This window comes from Mustelus asterias, chromosome 15, assembly GCF_964213995.1.
Source record: "Mustelus asterias chromosome 15, sMusAst1.hap1.1, whole genome shotgun sequence".
In the NCBI taxonomy this organism is placed as follows: Eukaryota; Metazoa; Chordata; class Chondrichthyes; order Carcharhiniformes; family Triakidae; genus Mustelus; species Mustelus asterias.
Window position 1 is genome coordinate 79288949 of NC_135815.1, and position 21374 is coordinate 79310322.

Here is a 21374-nt window from a genome sequence, read left to right on the forward strand (position 1 = left end):
AAAAAAAGTAAGTATAGTGTACAGTTATGTAGTTTGGTGACTTGGCTGGCCTCAAGCTGAATTCAAAGGTCTTGATGTTTCCGATTTAATGATGTAGTTGACTGGGTTGATTGTTCATCAGGAGACTGTAATGCAGGGTTGGATTCCTTTACAAAATCTGTGTTGGCAGCTGGATGTCACTAGGTAATAAAGCTTACGAGGTGGGTTGGCGAAAGAAAGGAAGGCAGGAGGGACCCCACTTAGGTTTTCTCCCTAAGATGCTTGTCCCAAGCTCTGTTGAGAAGACATGTGTTCAAAACAGATAAAGGGTTGGCTTGTTATGGGACCTTCTTTGACCAACTGCCAGGGAGAATCAAAAAAGACATTGTCTGTGTATTTCAAAGGTGATTAACTCGTGTCTGGAAGCTAATTTAGCCAGTGTTCCATAGTCCAAGTGATTCTGCTTAATGACCCATCTCCAACAGTTGAATACCTCAGGAGATTGCCAAAGATGCCTTGCTAATGAGACAGGAGATCTGAATCCTTCCCTGAAGTTATTGTCTTGCAGAGTTTTGCGGACTGGATTCCACTCCAATGATTGGGATATGGTATATATAGTAATGCAAGATGGTGCTAGCCATCTTGGACTGAGTTCAAATCACTTTAGTTTGTGTTGTTAAAAGGTCTGCTTTTGAAAATTTCAATTCAGATTTGCAGCCGGTGGATTAAAAATAATTATTCGACACACATCATCTCTTCATGGGGAGATTGCATTACTATTGTGTCTTTAGTTTGGAGAAGAGTTCTGTGACACTAGTCACCCTACTGTACCTATGTGTGTTTTGACTATGTTTGTCATTGGGCTGTTCCATCACCATGCAACGCGATCCTGTCTTCACTGGTCACATACAGGTAGTCATGATGTGGAGATGCCGGCGTTGGACTGGGGTAAACACAGTAAGAAGTTTAACAACACCAGGTTAAAGTCCAACAGGTTTATTTGGTAGCAAAAGCCACAAGCTTTCGGAGCCTTAAGCTCCTTCTTCAGGGGAGTGGGAATTCTGTTCACAAACAGGGCATATAAAGACACAAACTTAATTTACGGAATAATGGTTGGAATGCGAATCCTTACAGCTAAGATTAGTTGTAAGGATTCGCATTCCAACCATTATTCTGTAAATTGAGTTTGTGTCTTTATATGCCCTGTTTGTGAACAGAATTCCCACTCCCCTGAAGAAGGAGCTTAAGGCTCCGAAAGCTTGTGGCTTTTGCTACCAAATAAACCTGTTGGACTTTAACCTGGTGTTGTTAAACTTCTTACTGCACATACAGGTAGTCATGGGATATAAATCTGGAATGGAAATCATTGTCAATTCATCAGTTGCTCTGCTGTCGAGACCCTGCAGCACTGACTGAGATCAGTTAACTCGATAGCAATCCTCCTCCCACAATAACGGTATAAATCCAAGTTAATCTAGTAAAATATCCTGAGGAACTTTACAGAAGAGTAGGAGATATTAGGACAGGTGTTTGGTCACGGGGTAGATTTCAAGGAGCATCATAAAGGAGGAGAGATTTAATGTAGGAATTCCAGAGATTAATGCTTTGGCAGCTGATGGGAAAATCAGGAATGCGCAAAAGGCCATGACTAGAGGAACATGGAGATCTTAGTTGGTTGAAAGTTTGGGGGAGATGGGGAGTAGGACTAATATTGAGGAGTTAACAAGGTCCGAATAGTCTCCTTCAATGCTAGGTGATATTCTGTCATCACATCTTCCCTTCCCCCACCAACCAACACCCTTGATGAACACTCAGCGTCAGGTTCAATTCAAGTTAGGAGCTCAACGTGATTTCTATATGAATGTAGATCCCAAAAGTTCCGGCATAGTTGTTTGGTTACAATCAAAGTTTAAAGTTTATTTATTAATGTCACAAGTAGGCTTACATTAATACTGCAATGAAGTTACTGTGAAAATCCCCTAGTCGCCACATTCCGGCATCTGTTCAGGTACACTGAGGGAGAATTTAGCATGGCCAATTCACCTAACCCGCACATCTTTGGACTGTGGGAGAAAGCCAGAGCACCCGGAGGAAACCCACGCAGACACGGGGCGAACGTGCAGATTCATAGAAATCATAGAAACCCTACAGTACAGAAAGAGGCCATTCGGCCCATCGAGTCTGCACCGACCACAATCCCACCCAGGCCCTACCCCCATATCCCCACATATTTAACCGCTAATCCCTCTAACCTACGCATCTCAGGACACTAAGGGCAATTTTTAGCATGGCCAATCAACCTAACCCGCATGGGATTTATATCCCATGACTACCTGTATGTGCAGTAAGAAGTTTAACAACACCAGGTTAAAGTCCAACAGGTTTATTTGGGGAACTGGGGAATTGAACCCGGGTCGCTGGTGCTGTGAGGCAGCTGTGCTAACCACTTGCCACCGGGTAAGCATAAAGTTTGCAGTGCACTCATCCTGCCACCTCAGCACCTGAAGTGACAAGTTTATGCCAGTGTTTCGCGACTGTTAACGGTTGAATTTACTGTGGTCATTTTCTGTTACAGAGTCTCAAATCTGATGAAGAGCTTGAACAACATAAAGAACGTTTGCATGAAACATTTGAAGCACAAGGTAAAGTGTGTTTTTCAAACTTTTTTTTTAACCCAACAACAGCGTTTATTTATATAGCACCTTTTAATGTAGTAAAACATTTCAAGGGGTCTTCACATGGACATAGGAAGAGAAGTAGACCAATCAGCCCCTGTGCTATATTGGGGCATGATCAGACAAAATCCAACACTGAGTTCAAGGAGAGATATTGGGAAAAGTGGTGATTTTTTGATTTGACTTATTATGGTCATATGTATTAGTATACATTGAAAAGTATTGTTTCTTGCACACTGTACAGACAAAGCATACCATTCGTAGAGAAGGAAAGGAGAGAGTGCAGAATGTAGTGTTACAGTCAGAGCTAGGGTGTACAGAAAGCTCGGTCGGAGCTACATATAGGAGGAGAGAATGGTCATGAGGTTTAGGGAGGGAATTCTTGAGCCTGGGGCCCAGACGACTGTCAAAGGAAGTGGTGAATACAGACGATGCTGAAGTTCGGGAAACACAAAGTTCTTGTAGGGCTGACAGAAGTCACAGTGTTAAGGAAGGGGTGAAGGATGGAGGGATTTGAGCTTGTGTATGAGAATTAATAAGATTAGACTGTTGCTGGATCAGGGGCTAAAGTAGGTCATCAAGCCTGGGTCATGGGTGAAAGGGACCTAATGTGGGTTAGGATCAAAATTCAGATGACCTATTTTTAAAGTACAGCTCGATGGAGCTGTTTTGTATAATTTTATTTAAAGTAGTTACAAAGTTCTGGTTTTCTTTGGGGGGGTTTCAGAAGTTTTCATACACTCAATTCCAATTCTTTGCTTGTGTGCGTCTGTTTTTGTTTACTCGAGCATACTGTGAACTCCTAATGTGGATTACAGCAAGACACGTGATTCAAGGTAATCCCAGCTGTCTGCTGTCACTTCACAAAATGTTACTGGCTGTTGGTGTGAGTGAGGCATAAAATCCACAATAATGACAAAGATCTGTCCAGTTGGCTATTGGAAGACACAACAATGTAAACAGCTAATGGGTGGGTTGGTTACCCTCCATTTATCCTCTTTGTATCTCTTGTTTCATCATTTATTAATCTGACTGGTTACTGAGAATAAGCTCAGATACTGAGTATTTGTTTGTCTTTCATCAATAATTAGAATCATAGAGCCATAGAATCCCAACAGTGGAGAAACAGACTGTTTGCCCCATTGAGCCTGCACCAACAATCCCACCCAGGCCTTATTTCCCCGTGACCCCACATATTCACCTTGCTAGTCCCCCTGACACTAAAGGGTAATTTAGCATAGCCAATCCACCTAACCCGCACATTTTGGAGTGTGGAAGGAAACCAGAGCACCTGGAGGAAACCCACGCAGACATGGGGAGAAAGTGCAAACTCCACACAAACAGTCACCCAAGGCCGGAATTTGACCTGGGTCCCTGGTTCTGTGATGCAGTAGTGCTGACCACTGCCACCCCAACATTACCCTGGGTTTCTGGATTATTAGTCCAGTGACAATACCAATACACGACTGCCTCCCCCAAATTGATAATTACAACTAATGATATTGTTCAATATTGAGATATCCTTCAAGCCAAAAATGTAATCTTCTTGTAAATTTGTTCTTTTTTTTTAAATGGGAGAAGTAAGTAACGTACAAAATTGTGCTTCTGTTGTTCTGTGATCCTAATTTGCCAACTACATACATAACTCACCTTGTTCCAAGTTATTTTCCACAGCCGTTCCGAGTTTATTTATTTTTCCACTTGCCCCTTGGACATTCCAGATGATTGGACAATCGAGCTTAAAATTTCATGCCCCTGCTACTTTGTTCTGGGAACAAAGATCAGCTCAACAGTGTCCTGGGGAGACTTGTACCATTGCCCCCTTTGACCCCCAGCTCGAGATCTGGCTAAAACTGGATTTGCCACGCAGAGAATTTTGGACACTAAAAGTCCAGCTGCTACTGCACAGCATGGTGTAGTTGAACACTAATTTGCTGTAGCGTCAGCCCAATGTCTTAAAGGATTAAATTACGGGAACAGGCCGCATAAAATTTGGGTTTATATTCCCTTGAGTTCAAAAGGTTGAGGAGTGATTTGATGTTTAAAGGGACAGGAAGGAAGGAAATGCTATAGTGATAAAACCTTTGAACATTTTCATCAATGGAAAAGTATACTTCAAAGTAATGAAACTTGGAATGGTTTATTTATTGGCCTGATGGTGCTCTGAACCGGAACCGCATGCATTAACATGAAGTTTGGTTAATTAAATAGACATTGGCCAGATTTTCCGGTCCCGCCTGGAATCACCACAGGCGGGGTTGGAGAATTTGTCAGAACAGCCAAAGGTCCATTGACCTTGGGGTGTCCCGTTTCACCACCTCCCCCCCTCCCCCCCAATCCCGACCCTTTCATCGTTCTGCAAAATACAAGTCACATTTTTATGATTGTTCACATTTATCAATCAGGAATATTAAAGTCCGCAGAAGCAAAAAATGCAGATGCTGGAAATCTGAAAACCAGAATAGAAAATGCTGGAAATACTCCTCCCACAATTGCTGACTTACCAGAAGATTTCCAAAACCATTTTAAAATATGTAGGTTGGGTTTTTCATGTAGAGATTGGGTTGACTTGACTTTTTTCTCTGAATCCAATATTGAATTCCCATTTGCTGTTGAAACCCTCATGCATGTGTTTATTACCCCAGAATTCATTGCTCCAGTGCCGTCCCCCCCGTCCCCCGTCCCCGTCCCCCGTCCCCGTCCCCGTCCCCGTCCCGGCCAACCTTCCACCTAGCAGTGGAAGATGTAGACTCATCCAAAGCCCTGCTGCCCACGTGCTAACATACCAAGTCCTGCTTTCCCATCGTCCCTGAACTCATTAACCTAGATTGGCAACACCTTTATTTTTAAATTCTTAGCCTTGTGTTTAAATTCCTTCGTGACCTCTCCCCTCCCTATCTCTGTAACCTCCTCTGGTCCTGCAACCTCCCGAGATCGCTGCTCTCCAATTCTGGCCTCTTGTTCACCTTCAGTTTCCTATGCAGCACCTGATGGCTTTTGAGGAGCAAGTTAAACTGCAATGAAATATCGCTCAGGAGTTCCACAGTGCTGTACATCGTGGACTGTACCACAATGTGCAAAATAACCATGGGGATAAGTGGGTGCCGGGGTAGTCCTCCTTGGGTAGCTCGTGTGTTTCATGATCCTTGTGGCTCCATTGCACTTCCATAACCCAGCTTAACTTGTTTTTGAAAAGATAATATTTACAGAGGTAGAGTTAGAGAAAAGTCTATTGTCAACCTAATTGTCATGTGCAGAAGAGTGTGGTAATTTTTTTTAATGGTGGAATTATATCCTTTAAATTTGACACATTTGTTTTATTTTTATGTATTTTCTGTTTTGGTTTCTTGGATTAATGAAGCAATCTGAGACATGTATTAATTGGGCAGCACAGTGGTTCGCACCGTTGCCTCACAGCACCAGGGACATGGGTTCAATTCTTGGCTTGGGTCACTGTCTGTGTGGAGTTTGCACGTTCTCCCTATGTCTGCGTGGGTTTCCTCTGGGGTGCTCTGGTTTCCTCCCAGAGTCCAAAGATGTGTGGGTTAGGTTGACTGGCTATGCTAAATTGTAAGTGTCAGGGGAATTAGCAGGATAAATACATGGATTTATGGGGATAGGGCCTGGGACGGACTGTAGTTGATGCAGGCTTAATGGGCCAAGTGGTCTCCTCCCTCACTGTAGGGTTTCTATGATTTTATTCTATGGACAAATTGAACACAAAAGCAAAGATGTTATGAATTTATAAATCATTAGTTTAGGTGTTATGCCCAATTCTGGACACTATGCATTAGGAACAAGATCAAGGCTGGGGAAAGGGTGCAGAGGAGATCTATCAGAATGGTATTGGGGATGAGGGACTTTTCAGGAGAGAATAGAGAAACTTGGGTTATTCACCTTGGGGCAGAGAAGGTTAAGGGGAGATTTATTGGAGGTGTGAAAAAGAGTTTTGAGAAAAGTCTGTTTCCGTTGGCAGCAGGGTTGATAACCTGAAGAGACAGATTTAAGGTACTGTAAATTGCAAAAGAATCAGAGGGGAAATGAATAGGAAGCAGATTCAATAGTAACTTTCAAAAGAGCATTGGTCATATACAATACTTGGAAAAGATTTTCAGGGCAGGAAAGCGGAATTAATTGGATAGCACCTTCAAGGAGTCACAGTGACCGTCTGCATGTCCACTCTCAGCAAAACATTCTTTCTCTCAAGTGAACTGAGAGAATTGTAAACCTGGTTAAGTACTGTTTATCTTTCAAATTCTCAATTAGGTCAGTTGCGCAAGTGGAATCCCGATGACTTTGACAGTCCCAGGAGGTTCTCCACTCCCCTTCCTGAAGCTACAGAGAGCCATGTGCAAACTATCTGGGAAGAGTTGGGAGTAGGGAAGAATGGCTACCTTAACACTGAGGAATTGGCGACAGTCTGCAATAATATTGGCCTAAAGGACCTCAAAAACGAAGTATGTGCGTTATTCTCATCCTAATTCAACTTTATTGCAAATATGACAGTGTTTGTAACCTAATATTGACAAACTACACACATCAGTGGCCTCTCTCTTTCTTCAACCTCTTTGTCTTGCAAAGCCATTTACACCAAAAACGTAAGAGAGCATTGTTCCTAGTCTTTCGTTGTAAAACAATTAAACTAAAGGAGCATTGTTCCCAAGGTCTAATAATGCTTTCCGATAATATTGGCAGTTGGTTAGATAATTTGTTAATAATATTCATTGATTAGATACCAAGTTAATAGCTGTGATCTGGGAAGATTGCTGGTTCATCCCTGTTTAATACTACCAATGAGTCCTGAAGTTCGTGTACTCCAATTTAAATCTGCAAGGTTGCCCACGTCACAGTTGTAGCCTAAATTGAAAGGATGCCAACCTTTGAAACCTAAGGCATAGATGATGGTGGTACTGTTTTATCGGAATGTGAAGCACACAAACAGTTTATTTAACTTGCTTTTCATTGGATTATTTTTAAACTATGAGTTTACATCATACAACTATTTCAGTTCTAAGGTCAACATCATTTTAACACCCCCGTGGTCTCTGTCAAAAATTGGCATTTCTGACCAATTTCTTGTCTTAGCATTCACAACCCCAGGTCTACTTCTAATCCCTCTGCCCTAACTTTTGCCTCTAGAAAATCTTCTCCTCAGGTCGCTTGCCTTTACTATCAACTCTAACTTCTCCACACTCCCACTGGCTCTCCACCTGTAAGATAAACACTGCCATTAACCAGCCAAGTATCCAGCTGCCTCTCTCCACTTCCAATGCTCACTGTTTTCTCCATTGTCTCAAGGTTGTCTGAGAGCCACAGCTCTGAGCAAACCTGGTGTATGATGAGTCTTGTGCAGCACCAAATCTGTTAGGACCACGTTAAACCTTAACATTATTTCCTTTCTATTGTCAAACTTTCAGTTATTGCAGGATCATCCTGGAGGTCAAGGATAACATAAAGTTTGTTTTATCTGAAAGATCACACTCTCAGTAGTCTCATTCCCACCTTCTTCAACCCCCTTGCCTTGCTGCCTCCATCCTTGGTTCCAAAACAAGTGTGAAGAACTTGCGGATTTCTTCATCTTGAAGGTCAAGACCGTTGTGCAGAAGCCTCACATGCCAGTCCCTCCTCCCAGCCTAACACCGACCACGCTTCACTTGTCCCAACATGGCATTCCCATCACTTGGCAACTCTTATCTCTTCATCCTTTTGAAGTTCATTGATTCAATGATGGCCACTGTCTGCTCCTTAGATTACCTCCCTACGGAGCTCCTGACCATTCAACTATCTTTCCTAGTCATAGTGCTGGCTCTCTTGTTTGAACAACCTTCACTGATCAGACAACGTGCTTCTTCCCTTCTGAAACTGCCATTGTTGTCTTCTCCTCAAAACATCCACCCTTGATTTGTTTCTTCACTCCAACTATTGCCCAATTTGACAATCTTTGCTGTCCTATGGCATCCCAGCTATATGTTACGTAGAACAGTACAGCACAGGAACAGACACCTTGATTTTAAAATACTCATCCTTGCGTTCAAATCCCTCCATAGCCTCACTGCTTCCTATCTCTGAAATCTCCTCCAGCCCAACGACCCTCCGAGATCTCTACCCTCCTCCAACTTTGGTCAGCTGCGCACCCCTCTCTTCCTTTGATCCACCATTATTGCTGTGTCTTCAGCTACTTATGCCCTAAGCTCAGGAATTTACTCCCTAAACCCTTCTTCCTCTACATAATGAAAGCAAAATACTGCAGATGCTGGAAATCTGAAATAAAAACAGCAAATGCTGGAAAAATTCAGCAGATCTGTCAGTATCTGTGGACTTGAAACATTAACTCTGTTTCTCCCTCCGCTGATGCTGCCAGACCTGCTGAGTTTTCCAGCGTTTTCTATTTTCTCTTCTTCATGCTTCTGTAATCCCACAATCAATCCCCTACTGTCAGTCCACTTGTCTAACATTATGCCAGTGATGATTTAGCTTTCCTACAATTTTCTTTTATTCATTCAAGGGATGTGGTTGTCACTGGCTAGGCCAGCTTTCATTGCCCATCCCTAACTGCCCTTGAGAAGGTGATGGTGAGCTGCCTTCTTGAACCGCTGCAGTTCTTGTGGTGTAGGTACACTCATAGTGTGGTTAGGGAGGGAGTTCCAGGATTTTCACCCAACAACAGTGAAGGAACGGCGATATATTTCTAAGTCAGGATGGCAATTGACTTGGAGGGGAACTTTGAGGTGATGGTGTTTCCATGTGTCTTCTGCCCTTGTCCTTCTAGATGGTAGTGGTCGTGGGTTTGGAAGGTGCAGCCTAATGAACCTTGGTGAGTTCCTGCAGTGCATCTTGCAGTGCACACTGCTGCTATTGTACATCAGTGGTGGAGGGAATGAATGTTTGTGGATGAGATGCCAATCAAGCGGGCTGTATTGCCCTGGATAGTGTCAAGCTTCTTGGGTGTTTTTGGTGCTGCACTCATCCAGGAAAGGGACGAGTATTCCATCACACTCCTGACTTGTGTCTAGCAGATTGTGGACAGGATTTGGGGAGTCAGGAGGTGATTCGTTCATCACAGGACTCCGAGCTTCCAACCTGCTGATACAGCCACCGTATTTATATGGCTAGTTCAGTTCAATTTCTGGTCAACGGTAACTCCCAGGATGATAAGAGTGGGGGATTCAGCAACGCTGGAGCCATTGAATGTGAAGGGGTGATAGTCTCTTGTTGGAGATGCTCATTGCCTGGCACTTGTGTGGCACAAACGTTACTTGCCGCTTGCCAGCCCAAGGATGGACAATGTCCAGGTCTTGTTTTATTTGGACATAGACTGCAGTCTGTGAATGGTGCTAAACATTGTGCAGTCATCAGCGAAAATCCCCACTTCTGACCTTATGATGGAAGGGAGGTGATTGATGAAGCAGCTGAAAATGATTGGGCTTGGGACACTTATCTGAGAAACTCCTGCAGTGATGTCCTGGAGCTGAGATGATTGACCCCCCAACAACCACAAACATCTTTTATGTGCCAGGTATGACTCCAATCAATTTGCCCGATTCCCATTAACTCCAGTTTTGCTAGGGCTCCTTGATGCTACACTCTTGTCAAATTGATGTCAAGGGCAGTCACTTTCTCCTCATTTCTGGAGTTCAGCTCTTTTGTCCATGTTTGAACCAAGGCTGTAATGAGGTTAGGAGCGGAGTGGCCCTGGTAGAACCCAGACTGAGCATTCATGAGCTGGGTATTGCTAAGCATGTGCTAATTTGATAACATTGTCAATGGCCCAGAATTTTCTAACAAATAATGGTGAGTTTAATGATAAGCTATTCACTGTGGCACTGTGATTAGCACTGCTGCCTCTCACCAGGGACCCAGGTTCAATTCCCGGCTTGGGTCACTGTCTGTGCAGAGTCTGCATGTTCTCTCCGTGTCAGCGTGGATTTCCTCCGGGTGCTCCAGTTTCCTCCCACAGTCTGAAAGACTTGCTGGTTAGGTGCACTGGCCATGTTAAGTTCTCCCTCAGTGTACCCGAACAGGCCACGGTGTGTGGTGACTAGGTGATTTTCACAGTAACTTCATTGCAATGTTAATGTAAGCCTACTTGTGACACTAATAAATAAACTTAAAACTTAATGTGTAAATTGTCCAGTAACTTGTAACATAGAAGAGATAGCTCACAAATTGTGAATTGCCGCAAGTTGCTTAATAACCTGTGCTGCTTTGACATCATCCTTGTAATAACTGTCATGAAATTGCTGCATTTGTACATGAATTACCAGTTAAACGTGCTCAGAAAGTTAGGGCTACTATTCAATAGCATAAATATCTTTTCAATGTGGAGATTTATGCCATTCATGCCAATCAATCTCTGGTCAGGAAAGGGAACAATTTAAACTACAGAATCTCATTTATGCAAGTGATAGTTGTTTTTGGGGATGTATAAAATTCACCAAGTTTTAAATTATTTTCTTGCCTTTTTGTCTCCTCTTTATTGCTCTTAGGACAATTTACCCCTCTTTATCTTACTGTACTGTGGGTGGCACAGTGGTTAGCACTGCTGCCTCACAGCGCCAGGGACCCGGGTTTAATTCTGGCTTGAGTCACTGTCTGTGTGGAGTCTGCATGTTCTCCCCATGTCAGCATGGGTTTCCTCCAGGTGCTCCGGTTTCCTCCCACAGTCCAAAAGACGTGCTGGTTAGGTGCATTGGCCATACTAAATTCCCCCTCAGTGTACACAAACAGGTGCCAGACTGTGGCGACAAGGTGATTTTCACAGTAATTTTGTTAGTGTAAGCCTACTTGTGACACTAATAAATAAGCGTTAAATTTATTTGATTTGACTCTGTCATTTTATTTCTTTCAAAGTCACCCCTCCGTTTCTTTCTCAATCCTTAAAACTCATTGGTTGAAGAGATAGGCTGTCCCATCATTTGCCCAGTTCCTCCATCAGTCTCACCTCACTGTTGTTAGCACGTATGTCCAGCAGATTACATGGGGAAACACTTGAGCTGAAGGATGAGGGAAAATGTCTAACAGGACATGATGCAAAATGCCCTATTTCAGTAGAATCTTGATCAATGTCTTCACCCCCAACAAAATCATTTCAGCCTTGCCACTGAACTATTCACTTCCCTGGCTGCTAGCTTGGGCTGAACCAGACTGCACACAATCAATGTGCTGCTGGGTTCACTCCCCAGCTCCATGGCCCGGTCAGTACTTCCACGGCCACCACATGGCTACCTCTGCCCAAACCCTATTCACCATTGCCATCAATACGCTTCGTCACTTGTCAATTGTACTTCCCTATTGAGCTCCTTAGGTGACCTTCAGCCCTCCTTACAGAACTCCTGATTTCTGCTTTTCAAATCATTTAAACTTCAGCCACCTGTTATTATCCTTTTTTTAAAAAGACTCGTGTTTATAAAGCATCTTCGAACACCCTCAGGAACTATCAAAGCACTTTACAGTCAATGAAGTATATTTGAATTGCTATCACTACTCTAATGGAGCTAATTTGCATGCACAAACAGCAATGTGATAATGATGAGATAATTTTCTTGTGGCAGGCTTGATTGAAGATTAAATTTTGGCTGGGATAACTCCCCTGCTGCTCTTCAGATTAGCGGCATGGCGTATTTTGCGTCCACCCGAGAGAGCAGATGGTGCCTTGGCTTAACATCACATTCAGAAGATGCACTTCTGGCATTGCAGCATTCCCTTTGGCATTGTGTGGAGCCCCATACCAAGCACTGATTGTTTATTTCATACCCCCTTGTTGGGGGTAGAGCGATGCCAACAGCATGAGTTCAGTTGTGTACCAGCTGAGGTTATTCATGAAGGCCCCACCTTCTCAACCTTGCCCCTTGCCTGAGGTGTGATGATCCTCAGGTTAATTCACAACCAGTCAGCTCTCCCCATCAAAGGTGAGACAGCCTATGGTCACCTGGGACTATGGCGACTTTACCTGTTGATCAAATTGACCCTCCGGTGAAATGCAATTTCGATCCTCGCCCCTTAACACACATCCCTCCATGGCATTGCCTCACCATACCTCTGCAACCTTTTCCATTCTATCAGTACTCTCCTGCCTATTGCTTCCCCCATGTCCTCTCGCTCCCATCCCTTCACATACTGTGCTAATTGTCCCTTTAAGGGCAACACAACAGAAGAAGGTCACTTGGCTTGAGGGACCAATTGGGACCAAGAGTAGGTAATTGCCTCAAGGGATGTTGTCCCCTCTCAGGCAGAAAGCATGTAGAAAACATGTAGGGATTGGAGCATCTGGTGGGCTGTTCTAGGGCAGCTGGGTTGGGGTGCTGCTAGCCTCTGTACAGATTTTCCTTATTAATAAGTACCCTTTGCATTCCTGGTGAAGTCAGAGAGCGTGCACCATTACGTATACTGCCTCCCCTTCCTGCCATCTCCTCCACTTCCTACTCTTCCCACTTCATCCTGGTTGGCAGAATTTACAGCCATCTCGAATCAATTCTTTAGAACTCCCTTTTGACCTCCCTCCCTTTAAAAAAAAATCTCCCCCGGAAAGCCACTCTTCCGGATTCTTCAGCTAAGGCTTGCTTTTTGCTCTCTTGTGTGGGTGTAATAAAATCTCATGGCACCATTGTGAGGAAGAGCGTGAAGTGCTTCAGAATGTCCTGAGGTCATGAAAGGCATTAAATAAATGAAGATCTTTCTTTCTAATTTACTTGATTCTGGTTTGAATGATGAGATTATTGGTATAAAATCTTGTCTCTGTATGTTTGAGGTGTTTGTAATTTTTTTCCCCCCTCCACAGGAAGTAGCTGATCTGTTCAGAAAGTTGGATAAAGATGGTGATGGAAAAGTAAGCCTCAGTGAATTTCTTCTTGGCTTATTTCGACATGGACCTGTGGCTTCGGTCCCTTCTACACCCCGCAAGCAGAAATATCGTCGCGCTCTCTATCAGGTCAGGCAGAATATAATCAAGTTATTCTTTTAAATATTGTTTAGTGTATAAAGTCAAGTTTGCTTTCTCTCCCTTGCCTTTCCAAATGCATCATCACTTATCCATCTAACATTTGGCTGTGGGTCTAGGCAGCTTCATTCTTTCAGCATTACCCCATCTCTGTTGCTTCCCCTGCTATCCCTTTGCTCTCCAGCATTCAAGATACTTCCCATAACTACTTCTGCCTACATCCTATGACCCTCTTGCTACCATTGACTTTCTACGCCATCTCTCATTTAATCCTCTCATGCACTTTTTCCTGACCTCTCGCTACTCCATTGTTTAACCTGAATGCTTATCACTCCATCTCTTCACCTGTCATCCAATTACCCTTACGTTGTTCACACTTCTCCCAAGTTTTCCCCTCTGATCTCTTTCCCCTGCTGTGTTCCACCAGCCAAATCATCTGAAAGCCTTGCTGTCTTGCTCGTGTCCAAAATCTCCAGTTCCCTCGCTCCTCTGGCAGCCGCCTTGTTTTCCTGTATAATAAGAATATTGATCTATAAAGGAAACACTTCTCTAAGTTTTAAAAAAAAGGATCAGTTTCATAATTTGGTGTGTTAGAAAAAAGACTTGATCAGAGGAGCGATTGAGAATTCCCCATGTGGAACAGGAATAAGAAGGCATGAAGCCAGAGCGGGCAAAGCCGTATCAGATGATTTGGACAACAGGGACGCCAAGCAATTTAAGCCAAAACTCATGTGTAGTGGAACCTGGAGAAGTGGAGCTGGGAGACAGAGATTGAAGGAGGAATATTGCCATCTAGTGTTGGCATTTCTTGTTTTTGGGGAATTCTGGCAGCAGTCTGTGACGACAATTTCCAGGAGTTAAATATGGTGACTGCATTGCCTGCATAAATAATCGATTTCTTTTCTCTCAGACCTTTGATGAGAACAGATGTAGAACAGCAACTCCATCCTTGATGTCAAACACTATAAGTTCACAGCTATTCGCTGGTCTTGATGATGGCACTGGTTATGCATCATCTGAACAAATAATCGACATGTGGCAAGAAGACGGAATTAAAAACAGTAAAGAGATATTGGAGGTGAGACGGGGCTCTTGTTGACCTTTGATAACATATGTCTTAGCTCTCTCTTGTTAGCTCCCTCTTCAGAGGAGCAATTGAGACAATTCCCCATGTGGAACAGGAATAAGAAGGCATGAAGCCAGGGCGGGCAAAGCTCTTCATTGTCTTCCTGAGTTGTGGCTCAGTCAGAATCACTCCTGCTTCTGAATTGGAAGGTCCTGGGTTTGAGACCCACTCTCAGAATACTGAGAGAGGCAAGGGAGGAAATTGCTGGAGCCTTGAGAGCAATCTTTGTATCCTCACTGGCTCTAGGGGAGGTCCCAGAGGATTTGAAAATAGCCAATGTTGTTCCTTTGTTTAAAAAGGGTAGCAAGAATAATCCAGGTAATTACAGACCGGTGAGCCTTACATCAGTGGTAGGGAAATTATCGGAAAGGATTCTTTGAGACAGGATTTATTCCCACTTGGAAATAAGTGGACGTATTAGTGAGAGGCAACATGGTTTTGTGAAGAGGAGGTCGTGTCTCACAAACTTGATCGAGTTTTTCGAGGAAGTGACGAAGATGATTGATCAGGGCAGTGGATGTTGTCTACATGAATTTCAGTAAGGCCTTTGACAAGGTCCCTCATGGCAGACTGGTGCAAAAGGTGAAGTCGCATGGGATCAGAGGTAAACTGGCAAGGTGGATACAAAACTGGCTCGGTCAAAGAAGACCGAGGGTAGCAGTGGAAGGGTGCATTTCTGAATGGAGGGCTGTGACAAGTGGTGTTCCTCAGGGATCAGTGCTGGGATCTTTGCTGTTTGTAATATAAAAAATAATTTGGAGGAAAATGTAACTGGATTGATTAGTAAGTTTGCGGACGACACAAAGGTTAGTGGATTTGTGGATAGTGATGAGGACCATCAGAGGAAATAGCAGGATATAGATCAGTTGGAGACTTGGGCAGAGAGATGGCAGATGGAGTTTAATCCGGACAAATGTGAGGTAATGCATTTTGGAAGGTCTAATACAGATAGGAAATATACAGTAAATGGCAGAACCCTTAAGAGTATTGATAGGCAAAGGGATCTGGGTGTACAGGTACACAGGTCACTGAAAGTGGCAATGCAGGTGGAGAAGGTAGTCAAGAAGGCATACGGCATGCTTGCCTTCATCGGCCAGGGTATTGAGTTTAAAAATTGGCAAGTCATGTTGCAGCTTTATAGAACCTTAGTTCGGTTGCACTTGGAATATAGTGTTCAATTCTGGTCGCCACACTACCAGAAGGATGTGGAGGCTTTGGAGAGGGTACAGAAAAGATTTACCAGGATGTTGCCTGGTATGGAGGGCACAAAGTAATGGGTGCCTGGGACTCGTTGCCGGGGGAGGCAGTGGAAGCGGATACGGTAGTGAATTTTAAGGGGCGTCTTGACAAATACATGAATAGGATGGGAATAGAGGGTAGGGGGTTTTAGTTAAGTCAGGCAGCATGATCGGTGCAGGCTTGGAGGGCCGAAGGGCCTGTTCCTGTGCTGTAATTTTCTTTGTTCACTCCAGGAACTTGAGCAAAATGTCTAGGCAAACCCCCCCCCTGCCAAGTGCAAGTGAGTGCAACACTTTTGGAGATGCTTTCATGGTGGCACAGTGGTTAGCACTGTTGCCTCACAGCATCAGGGACCCAGATACAATTTCGACCTGGGGTGACTGTCTGTATAGACTTTGCATGTTCTCCCCGTGTTTGCATGTGTTTCCTCCAGATGCTCCGGTTTCCTCCCACAATCCAAAGATGCGTGGGTTAGGTGAATTGGCCATGCTAAATTGTCCCTTAGTGTCTCAAAATGTGTCGGTTAGGGGAATTAGCACGGTAACTATGTGGGGTATCGGAGTAAGTCTGGGGTAAGAGTCCGTGCAGACTCGGTAGGCCAGTTGGCCTCGTTCAGCACTGTAGGGACTCTGACTCATTCTGAATGAGTTAAAATAGACCCTTCTTAGGTCGACAAAAAATATTCCATGGCACCATTTGAAAGATGAACTGGTCTGGTGTCCTGGTTAATAATTACCCCCACAGACAACAACAGCTCTGATGAAGGGTCATCCAGACTCGAAACATTGGCTCTATTCTCTCTCCATAGATACTGTCAGACCTGCTGCGATTTCCCAGCATTTTCCGTTTTTGTTTAAGATGCCTGCATCTGCAGTATTTTGCTTTTATATCACTTCACTGAAACAGATTATCTGGTCATTATCCCATTGTTCTTTCTGGAACTTTGCTGCTGTGCTTCCTACATTACAACAGTCACGATGCTTAGAAAGAATTCCCTTTTGCTGTGAAAAGCTTTCATCATGAAAGGTGTCATATAAACAAAAGTCTTTTTAAAAAAATCTCATTCGAGGAATTCATCGCCACTTCCCTTCAAAAGAAAGGAAATCACATTTTTGATGGCTTTTAAAATAGTCTTTTCAAGCATGTCATTTTTGACCTAAACTTGCTGGGCGGCACGGTAGCATGGTGGTTAGCATTGTTGCCTCACAGCGCCAGGGACCCAGGTTCGATTTTCAGCTTGGGTCACTGCGGAGTCTGCACATTCTCCCCATGTCTGCCTGGGTTTCCTCCGGGTACTCCGGTTTCCTCCCATAGTACGAAAAACGTGCTGGTTAGGTGCATTGGCCATACTAAATTCTCCCTCAGAATCCGAACAGGTGGCGGAGTGTGGCGACAAGGGGATTTTCACAATAACTTTATTGCAGCGTCAATGTAAGCCTTTTAAAAATTGGGAATTTTGGTCTTGCTTCCCATTGGAGAGGGGAGAAACAACTTATTCGGAAACCAATTACTGTACTTGTTTACTCTACGAGAATGGAACTTTCTAGCTTGAAGAGATGTCAGACATCCAATGTAATAGGTTTGTCTGCAAGACTTGAAAATTAGCTTGTCAGTAGGAACAAAAATTTTAGTGGCCTTTCTAATCTCTCATTGCCAGACTTAATTTGGGACAGAATAGAACTGTGCTAACATAGAATCTTGGGGTCTGAAAGATGTGCTGGTTAAGTGCATTGACCATGCTAAATTCTCCCTCGGTGTACCAGAACAGGTGCCGGAGTGTGGCGACTAGGGGATTTTCACAGTAACTTCATTGCAGTGTTAATGTGAGCCTACTTGTGACACTAATAATTAAACTATATTTTTAAAAAAATATAGAAATAGCTCACCAATTAGTACCACTTTTTCCCCACTGCCTTGTAAGTTTTTTTTCCTTTCCAACTATATATTCAGTTCTCTTTGGAAAATGAGTACTGACTTACTGTTTGCTCCATTTTGCTAAAGATGTCACCCCCAGGTACATCTCTTTATTTAGTGCTGAAATTTTGAGTCAGTACTGACTTTTCAGCTATAATTACAGAAAATACTCTGAGGAAGTCATATGGACACAAAACGTTAACTCTCTTTCTCTCTCCATAGCGTGCTGCTAGACTTGCTGAGTCTTTCCAGCATTTCTCTTTTCGTTTCAGATTTCCAGCATCCGCAGTATTTTGCTTTTAATTTACTGATTTTTAGTTAATGACCTGTTGCAGCACGAGAGTAAGAATGTCGATCGAAACATTATTTAATGCTATTTTAGCGTGATTCCATTTCATATATTTTTCATTTGGGCATAAATGTGTATTGAGAACTTAGCAAGGGTGCAGAACAGAAGCAACTAACTGTTTTATTTTGGTTATCTGTGCTGTTGAAGTGACGTTTTCACCAGTCAAGAAGGCTGTTCAAATGGACGCAGAAGTGGCTGTGCTCAGAAGGTGCAGAAACCAAGTGTCACCAACACCATTGCTGTTGCTGTTTTAAGTTTTGATCGCAATCTATTGGAGCTTTTGGAGTTGCATCTCCTTCACTCACTTTAGTTGTGTGATAAATGGTAATCGGTGAATTGTAAAAAATTACAAGGATTTTTTAACTTGTTTGGTTTTTCTCATTTCTTGGTTTGGGTTTTCTCATTTCTTCCTTCATTGCTTCACTCTGCATTTGGAGGGCTGCTATCCAGTCATTCACACTTCATCCCAACACATCTTTTGTTCCCTTAACTTCACCATTACCACACCCTTGTTTTTTGCCATTTAATCTCTCCTGCCTTCTTTCCTTTTGTTGTTCCCGCCCCCACTTTCCCCCTTCACTTGCTCAGAAACCTCTTCCATTTCTATCTTTCCTCAGTTCTGATGGTCATTGATCTGAAGTGTTAACTGTTTCTCGCCACAGATGCAGCCTGATGTCATAGAGTCATAGAGGTTTACAGCATGGAAACAGGCCCTTCAGCCCAACTTGTCCATGCCGCCTTTTTTAAAAAAATCACTAAGCTTGTCCCCATTGCCCGTGTTTTGTCCATATCCCTCTATACCCATCTTACCCATGTAACTGTCTAAATGCTTTTTAAAAGACAAAATTGTATCCGCCTCTACTACTACCTCTGGCAACTCGTTCCAGACACCCTGTGTGTGAAAACGTTGCCCCTTTGGACCCTTTTGTATCTCTCCCTTCTCACCTTAAACCTATGCCCTTTAGTTTTGGACTCCCCTACCTTTGGGAAAAGATATTGACTATCTAACTGAGGTTACACCCCTCATTATTTTATAGACCTCTATAAGAAAGTTTTCTATGCCCCAGGTGAAAACGTCCCAGTTGATCCAGCCTCTCCTTGTAACTCCAACCATCAAGTCCCGGTAGCATCCTAATAGTAAATCTTTTCTGCACTCTTTCTAGTTTAATAATATCCTTAAATATTAGTACTTCCCCGGCGGGGAATTGAACCCCGGTCTCCCACGTGACAGGCAGGGACACTAACGACTATACTACCGAGGATTGGACCTGCTGAGTATTTGCAGCACTTTCCATTTCTGTTACTGGGGCCTTGAGTTGGTTTTGAGTCCACGTGTAGAAGAGTGAGAAAGCTAACTCGCAAATAGGCAGCCCTCAGCTGAATGTTGGTGCAAGGTCATAGCCCCAAAACGTTAACTCTGCTTCTCTCTGCACAGCTGCTGCCAGATCTGCTGAGTATTTCCATCATTTTCAGCTTCCACAAGATGTCTGACCACTTCATTAACTGTACTCCTGTTAGCTCATTGTTGAATAGTATTGACACAGGAACATAGAAGCCTGTCCTGCATTCATCGTGCCTTAGATTGTGGATCATCTGTATTTTAAATTCATCTATCCACCTTTGGTTCTATAACCCTTAATATCTGCGACCAATAAAATTCCATCAATCTTCATTGAATCATAGAATCCTTAGGGTGCAGAATGAGGCTATTCGGCCCATCGGATCTGCACTGACTCTCCGACAGAGCATCTCACTCTGACCCTATCCCCATAACCCCACATAATTACCCCGCTAATCTCCCTAACCTACACATCTTGGAACACCAACGGGCAATTTAGCTTGGTAATTCCAACTAACTTGCACATCTTTGGACTGTGGGAGAAAACCGGAGCACCTGGAGGAAATTCCATACGGACAGTCACCCAAGGCTGGAGTCAAACCCGGGCCCCTGGTGTTGTGAGGCAGCACTGCCAACCACTGTGTAATTTTCATTGGAACTAACCTCAACAGCTTTTTGGGCGAATGTTCCAGATTTCCAATACCAATTTGTGCGAGGAAGTGTTTCTTGACATCACTCCTGATTAGGCTGCCTCTGTTCTGGATCTCTCCAACCAGAAGAAATAGTTTCCCTCTATTTACCCTAACAAACCTTTTAATCGTTCTAAGCATCTCAATTAGATTCATGGTGGTACAGTGGTAGGCACTGCTGCCTCACAGTGCCAGAGACTCGGGTTCGATTCCCAGCTTGGGTCACTGTCTGTGTGGAGTCTGCACATTCTCCCCATGTCTGCGTGGGTTTCCTCCGAGTGTTCCAATTTCCTCCTACCGTCCACAGATGTGCGGGTTAGGTTGATTGGTTGTGCTAAATTGGCCCTTAGTGTCAGGGGGACTGGCTAGGGTAAATGTGTGGGGCTACGGGAATAGGGCTTGGGTGGGATTGTGGTCAGTACAGACTTGATGGGCTGAATGGCCTCTTTCTGTACTGTAGGTAGTCTATGACCCCCTCAGACTTCTATGCTCACCGAAATACAGCCCGCCCTTGTTATGTAACTTTCTTTAGCATATGTGTTATTCTACATGATCTGCACAATGCCCACTTCAAGGCCGTTGTATCCTTCCTGAGGTGCTGTGGCCAGAATAGAACACTTTATTTCAGATGTGGAAAGACCATAGCTTTTTACAACTGTGGGACAACGTCCACCTCTGTATATGGGGGTCACAGTGCAGTTTCCAGCCCACACTGCACTATTCTGCTACCTGAGTGATTCTGCAATGCAGCGACCCATTAGAAGAGAGAAAGCAAAGGAGGGAACTGAACCAAAATGTTCTTCCTTTGTGTTAAATGTCACAGATGTGTTTTTTAATTCATTCATGGGACGAGAGCATCTCTGGCTGGCCAGCATTTATTGCCCATCCCTAGTTGCCCTTGGAGGGCAGTTGAGGGTCAACCATATTGCTGTGGCTCTGAAGTGACATGTAGGCCAGACTGGGTAAAGTCGGCAGATTTCCTTCCCTAGAGGACATTAGTGAACCAGATGGATTTTTCTGACAATCGGCAATGGTTTCATGGTCATCAGTAGATTCTTAATTCCAGATTTTTTTATTGAATTCAAATTTTACCATCTGTCGTGGCGGGATTCGAACCAGTGTCCCCTG

At 43.7% G+C, this 21374-nt stretch overlaps 1 protein-coding gene across 1 annotated transcript in view; it reads left to right on the plus strand.

The window, feature by feature from the left end:
- ninl (ninein-like) overlaps positions 1 to 21374 on the plus strand; it is a 132453-nt gene that overhangs the window by 37972 nt on the left and 73107 nt on the right. Inside the window, exons 5-8 of the mRNA XM_078230189.1 lie at positions 2555 to 2621; positions 6921 to 7111; positions 13432 to 13581; positions 14501 to 14668. Of these exons, the coding sequence (XP_078086315.1) occupies positions 2555 to 2621; positions 6921 to 7111; positions 13432 to 13581; positions 14501 to 14668 (576 nt within the window). The remainder of the gene's footprint in view (positions 1 to 2554; positions 2622 to 6920; positions 7112 to 13431; positions 13582 to 14500; positions 14669 to 21374) is intronic.